General features: G+C 49.6%; 1 protein-coding gene across 8 annotated transcripts in view; it reads left to right on the top strand.

Annotated features, from left to right (window-relative positions):
- Nucleotides 1–6,493, top strand: part of HOXC4 (homeobox C4) — a 65,443-nt gene extending 58,950 nt beyond the window's left edge. For 3 of the 8 annotated variants that reach the window (XM_017851017.1, XM_017851016.1, XM_017851015.1), the window contains exons 2-4: nucleotides 3,610–3,726; nucleotides 4,363–4,807; nucleotides 5,290–6,493. In XM_017851017.1, the coding sequence (XP_017706506.1) occupies nucleotides 4,369–4,807; nucleotides 5,290–5,645 (795 nt within the window). In that variant the 5' untranslated portion in view covers nucleotides 3,610–3,726; nucleotides 4,363–4,368 and the 3' untranslated portion in view covers nucleotides 5,646–6,493. The other 5 variants (XM_017851014.1, XM_017851018.1, XM_017851013.1 and 2 more) reach the window with 5 other exon arrangements.
- Nucleotides 6,494–7,013: the final 520 nt, after the last annotated feature.

Below are 7,013 nucleotides of genomic sequence, written 5' to 3'. Positions count from 1 at the left end.
TTTTTTTTTTTTTTTTTTTTTTTTTTTGCTAGACTATAAGCTATTCCAGGAGAAGAAAAAAGTTGAGTATTTTCTGGTGACACATCCAGGTTATTAAAATCATTTTAGACCAATTCATTACTTTTACTGACAAGAGATTTAAGAAAAAATCAATTAAGCATTTGCATATTCTTTTGCATACATTAGCCCTCGCTGGGGCATTAGAAAGGGACACACACACACACACACACACACACACACACACACACACACGAAAAAAAATGGGATAGGAGCCTTGATTTAGTTTGGGGTTTTCAAGTTGCCCAAAGGAAAAAAAATCAAAGTGAAATGAATTCCCTGATTGCATAACATCTAAAAGTCAATTTATATGAGTGAAAGTAAACAGACATGTTACAATTTTTAATCCCTAAAACAGCAACAACAACAACAACATTCACACACATAAACCCTGCATTTTAAAGAGTAGGGAAAGGAATGACCCTCATTTTCCTTCCCTTTGCCCTCCAAATCCTGAATTGGTTCACCCATTTATTTTTCTCCCTTGGAAAAATCAGAGATGGGTGAGATTTTAATGCAGCAGAGAATCTGTGGAGCCGCTGAGCTCTCTCAGCCGGCAGCTTGTTACTGGGGAGGGGAGGAATATGGGTTATCCAACGGTCAGTATGGTAATCCAGGCACAATAAGGCCTCACACACAATGGACACATATTTTTCTTCAGCGATGTCAGAAGGGAAGCACTTTGTACTGAAATGTGTTTCCGAAAGAGAAACCAAATCGAGATTTAGAAAGGAGATGGGGTGGAGGGGCAATTGCAGAGAGCATTTGTATGCTGGCAAAAGGTAGTCAGAAAAAATAAAAATAAATAAAACTGGGGCAAAGTAAGGTGGAGGACAGGGCAGAGGTGCGGTCCCTGGGCCAGCAAGGCAGGAGGCAGGAGGGTGAAACACAAAAGAAGACAGGACCAGATACAAGGATTCATCACAGATGAGAGCTGCTTTAGTACCCCCACCCCCTCCCAATTAAGCCATTGCTAAGTGCAAAAGCCCTTCGAACGGATTTTATTTCTGTGCTTGTAATAATATCCAGGTGAAAATGTTTGTGTGTGTGTGTGTGGTATTTTACCCATGTGATAGGCGACTTCCTTGCCATTAAGCTATAGGAGCCCAAAGGGAGTTGCTGTTGTTGTTTTGTAAATGATATAGATGAGTGTGGGCACATTTGGGGGAACCTTGGAGATTTCACTTTCTGGATGTGCATGTTGAATTAGCTGCACAAACCTGGAATGAGAACTCTACATATTTATAGCTGCATAAAGAGGCATTTAATATATTAATAAATATTAATAGCGTGCATGCATATATGTTAACCATAATAACCAAAGACAGACTTGACATTCAGTTGGGGGCATCTGAACCCTCTGTGTCTACTACTTACACTGGCCCAAAGTCAGTCTCCTTGACCCACCTGCAGAAGTTCAGAAACCTGGCCGGGATGGGATGTGACAGGCAACATATTGAGGAGGACTCCTTAACAAGTCCAGGAGGGTGAAGATTGAAGAAAAGAAGGTTAGGGCCAGGGCAGGGATGGTAGAAGTTGAGTGTGAGGGCTGAGAGGAGGAGAGTCAGGCTCACAGCTCACCTTTCCAGGTGAGGCAGCTGTATCCAGGTACAGGCCTAGAAGGGGGACAGGGAGTGGGGCCCGGTTTCCTCCCTCTTCATCAACCCTCTCCCCACGGTACCAAAGTTTGCTGAGCTTTGGACTTCCCCATGGAGTCATCTGGGACTATAGTTCAGACTTAGGTACTAGGATTCAGCACTGGTTTCCCTTTGCCCTCTTCCAGCAATTTTTAATGAACCCACCCCCACCATCGATGATTAAAATAAGACAACCCTCACACAACCCAAACCACTGTTAACCAAGCAGTAGTCTTCCTCTGCCCCCTCACTCACAGTCTCAAGTTCCTCTCCAACCTAATCAGCCTGTCCTCACATGCAGAGGGTTCCAGACAAGAGTGGGCAAGGGTTCTCAGCCAACTCTGAGAATTTGGGAATCTCCATAAGAGGTGGTCAGCCTCTGGGGGACTCCTGTTCCTTCACCTGGCCAGGTGACAGTGGGGATGGGCACTGTCCTCTTGGAGAGAGAGTATTCAGGGACCCCCAAGAGCCAGCTCTTTGGAAGCTAAGCGCTGGCCCTGCTGAGCCTGGGGTGGGGTTGGGGACCTAAACATTAGAAGAGGGAAGGCAGGGAGGGCCCAGGCGGGAATCGCCACCCTTTGGGCACTGCCTGTGGTCCAGCTTCCGTCTCATTCCAGCCCTCTAGGGAAGCCCTAATTTGGAAGTGCGAACCCTCTCCAACATCCCAAAGGTGATGAAAAAAGGATGGGAATCTCTTGCCTTCAGTCTCCCTCTCACAAGGGCTTTATTTTTTTTCCCTTTCCCCTCCTTATTCCCTTAATTGCAGATGTTCTAATTAAACCCTCAAATAGTTGTTATGCCGTTTTAAAAGGTACTTATTCAAGTGTCAACCAGGCTGGGCTGGGAGGAGGCAGCGTAGGGCGGCGAATTAAAGGTAGATTGACTAATCACGGCGGCGATCATAATAATAAAATCAGAGGGGAAAAAATCACATTACGACTTTTCGTGGAAAGGAGGGAGCAGGCAGCCAGCGGCCGCCAGCCCCGCGCCGCCGCCGACACAAAGAGTGCGGGCGATTCCGCGAGACTGATTTATGACGTTTTACAGCCCTATAAAAGCTGTAGCGACGAGGCAAGCGCTCCTACCACCGCTGGCAGATTTAGTCTAATAAATAAAACATAAACAGTTAACTTTATGTGTCACTTTTATTGTTATCAAGTAAAATATAGCCAAGCCTCGGCAAGCTATGATTTTAAACTATAATTGTTATCAAGTACAACAAGGGGACCCGGCTCCCTCCCTGGGCTCTCCCCTCTGCTACCCCCCCAACTCTGAGTTATGGGCGATCAGTTAATTGGAATCAGTGGCCTGACAGGGCCACCCCTAGCTGGGGGGTGGGGTGGTTAGGAAAGCAGCTTTTCCTGGCCCCCTCCCTCCTCTATGGCCCTGCCACCCTCCTCCATCAGAGTACTACTGTGAGTGGGTGGCAGAGAGAGGGGAGGGGGTGTGAATGGGCTGGAGACCCCCAAGGCTGGCCCTGCCTCCCCAACTTGGTGAGCTTAGCCTTCCGTTTTTGGAAAGCAGCCTGGAGCTGGCCCTTAAGAATTCGTGTTTACATGTAAACACACGTGTTACACGGATACAGCTCCTAGCCAGAAGCAAGCAGGCTCTACCCACACAGGCCTCCCTATTAGCTAGGTCTGCCCTCTGTGGGGACAGAGAAAGAACTCTCAGGGTCTTGGCTGGGCACCATCAGAGGGCACTGACTCCTGGCAGAAAGCTCTCCTCCGTGCCCCATCTCCTTGGAGATAATTGTCAGAAAATAGCAGGCCAGGCTGAATGGGGAGTGGAAACAGGAGCCAGCAGTAGAAGAGATTCTCTGCTCTGGGGCTGGGGCAGGGAGGGTCAGTGGGTAGCAGGGGAAGGCGAGACTTCTGAACTCTGCTTTTGCCAACCACTTCCTGTCTCTCTTCAGCGGGGGCTCAACCCCCAGACCTCCAGAAATGACGTCAGAATCATTTGCATCCCGCTGCCTCTACCTGCCTGGTCCAGCTGGGACCCTGCCTCGCCAGCCCCATGGCCAGAGGGTTGGGTGAGTGTGTATGGGGAAGAGGGCTGGACTCTGGTATCCTTGGATGGGGGGTACTCCAGGCTCTCCAGCCTCCTCGGCTCAGCCTGGGCCCCTCCCCATCCAACCTCCACTCCAGTCCTCATTCAACTTCCTCTTCCTGCGAAAGAGGGGCGCTGCCCGGTGACCTACACAGACTGAGACACAATCGCCATGAATGGAGACCTCTGGAAAAGCTCAAGAGCCGAGGCCCACGGGGCACAGCAGAGGCCTGAGGGGAGACCCTGGGCGGGGGCTGAATCACTGCCTCCCGACAGCCCCCCAATGCCCGGGCTTTGGAGGGGAGCCGGGAGCTTCCCATCTCCTTTTGCAGGGGAGGGTTGTCAGTCTGGTGGGATGTGCACTGGCGGCACCCCAACCCCTGCCAGCTAACCCCACATCACCACCACCCACCCCCCAGCACCACCACCACTACACACACAAAAAAATTGGATACATTTTGAATAAAGCGATTCGGTTCCTTATCCGGGGACTGGGTTGCTCCGTGTGATTGGCCGGCGGAGTCACATGGTGAAAGTAACTTTACAGGGTCGCTAGCTAGTAGGAGGGCTTTATGGAGCAGAAAAACGACAAAGCGAGAAAAATTATTTTCCACTCCAGAAATTAATGATCATGAGCTCGTATTTGATGGACTCTAACTACATCGATCCGAAATTTCCTCCATGCGAAGAATATTCGCAAAATAGCTACATCCCTGAACACAGTCCGGAATATTACGGCCGGACCAGGGAATCGGGATTCCAGCATCACCACCAGGAGCTGTACCCACCACCGCCTCCGCGCCCTAGCTACCCTGAGCGCCAGTATAGCTGCACCAGTCTCCAGGGGCCGGGCAATTCGCGAGGCCACGGGCCGGCCCAGGCGGGCCACCACCACCCCGAGAAATCACAGTCGCTCTGCGAGCCGGCGCCTCTCTCAGGCGCCTCCGCCTCCCCGTCCCCAGCCCCGCCAGCCTGCAGCCAGCCAGCCCCAGACCATCCCTCCAGCGCCGCCAGCAAGCAACCCATAGTCTACCCATGGATGAAAAAAATTCACGTTAGCACGGGTAGGCAACTTTGCTTTTTGCTCCCCCCCCCCCTTCTTCCCTAGCTCTCCCCACCCTCCTCGGCCCCTCTGGCCCCGTCCTCCTTTCTCTCCTTCCCCTCTCTCTCCAGGAGCGACTCTGGGTTAGCACAATTGAACTGGATTTACGAGCGAGAATGGGTAATTACATCCCCCATAAATTTTATGGCTTAGCTACTCTGGGCAGTCCGAGCCATGTGCTACGATCTGTTATGTATGTGTGAAAACTATGCTCGCTTTCTAAGGGCGCATAAATAATTCAGTGTCGTTACAATGAGGATTCCCCTCTTATTACACTACAAAGTCTTCAGCTTCCTTCAACTTCTTTATAACCCATTTAAGCTTGATGACTTTATTTCCACCACTCCCTCCTCCTGTTCCTCAGAGCTGAGGATGGGGGGTGGGGGGCGGGGTGCCTGCTGCCTCTGAACCCCACTATTTGCTTTTCCCCTCCCCATCCCCCAGTGAACCCCAATTATAACGGAGGGGAACCCAAGCGCTCGAGAACAGCCTACACCCGGCAGCAAGTCCTGGAATTAGAGAAAGAGTTTCATTACAACCGCTACCTGACCCGAAGGAGAAGGATCGAGATCGCCCACTCGCTGTGCCTCTCTGAGAGGCAGATCAAAATCTGGTTCCAAAACCGTCGCATGAAATGGAAGAAGGACCACCGACTCCCCAACACCAAAGTCAGGTCAGCACCCCCGGCCGGCGCTGCGCCCAGCACCCTTTCGGCAGCTACCCCGGGTACTTCTGAAGACCACTCCCAGAGCGCCACGCCGCCGGAGCAGCAACGGGCAGAGGACATTACCAGGTTATAAAACATAACTCACACCCCTGCCCCCACCCCATGCCCCCACCCTCCCCTCACACACAAATTGACTCTTATTTATAGAATTTAATATGATATATAATTATATCGGCTTCTTTTCTCTCTTCCCCTCTCACCTTGTCCCTGTGTCAGTTTCCAAGACAGACAAAACCAGATAAACAGAGCCCCTGCCCTCCGCTCCTGCCTTCCACGTGTTAAAGGACGCTTTTACAGCACTGTGATGTTGATCTTAAGCATTGGTACTCTGCTGGGTGTTTTTTTCTTTTTTTTAAGGCATTTGGCCCGTATTATTTTCTTAAGTAAAAAAACTCGGCAAAATATTATAATATTGCAAGGTGTGATAGTCTCGGTTTTGGGTGAATTCAGGGGGAATATTGAGGAAAAGAAAAAAGGAAAAAGATTCTCCAGGAAGCCAAATTTCATGCCTTCTCGCTCCTCCTTCTTCCCCCCCTCTTTCCTTAGGCCTTTTGCATTGAAAATGCACCAGGGGAGGTTAGTGAGGGGGAAGTCATTTTAAGGAGAACAAAGCTATGAAGTTCTTTTGTATTATTGTTGGGGGGGGGTGCGGGAGGAGAGGGGGCAAAGACAGCAGACAAAGCTAAATGCATCTGGAGAGCCTCTCAGAGCTGTTCAGTTTGAGGAGCCAAAAGAAAATCAAAACGAACTTTCAGTTCAGAGAGGCAGTCTATAGGTAGAATCTCTCCCCACCCCCATCGTGGTTATTGTGTTTTTGGACTGAATTTACTTGATTATTGTAAAACTTGCAATAAAGAATTTTAGTGTTGATGTGAAATGCCCCGTGATCAATAATAAACCAGTGGATGTGAATTAGTTTTACGTCAATGTCTGATGGTTTCTTTTTATCCCCCTCCTTTCTCTGGCCTGGTAACATCCCATCTTCTCTATAGTTGCCTAAGTTTACTTTAAACAAACACAAATCTTAGCTCTCCATTAGTCTTCCAATGTCCTTAGAAGAAACAGCAAAAGGGTTGGGGTATGGGATCTTCAGAAGAGGGGATGTGGAAGATTAAGGCTAATTTCTCCAGTCCCCTTGCTTCCCCCTGAGTCTGCAGAGAGGCCAGACTCCTCTGGGGGCACTTCAGTGGAGCTAAGGGTGGGGGGTGTCTCACTTTTCTATAGTTAGGTACAGTTTCTTCTTTCTGTATATTCTCTCTCTTCCCTTCTCCCTCCTCTGTGCTGAGTAGGCCTGCCTAATTTGTAGACAAGAGGGCAAGTTTAGGGAGTGGGAAGAAGAGTTTTCTTTCATCTTTAGGGCTCTTTTGGGATGAGGGATTAAGGAAGACATCCCCTCAACATTTGAGTTCTTAAAAGAAGAAAGGTTTCGAGCTGGTGATTC

This window comes from Rhinopithecus bieti, unplaced genomic scaffold (genome assembly GCF_001698545.2).
Source record: "Rhinopithecus bieti isolate Rb0 unplaced genomic scaffold, ASM169854v2 scaffold_33474, whole genome shotgun sequence".
Lineage (NCBI taxonomy): Eukaryota > Metazoa > Chordata > Mammalia > Primates > Cercopithecidae > Rhinopithecus > Rhinopithecus bieti.
Note: the sequence above shows the minus strand (reverse complement) of the source record. Positions and strands in the feature narration are given on the sequence as shown.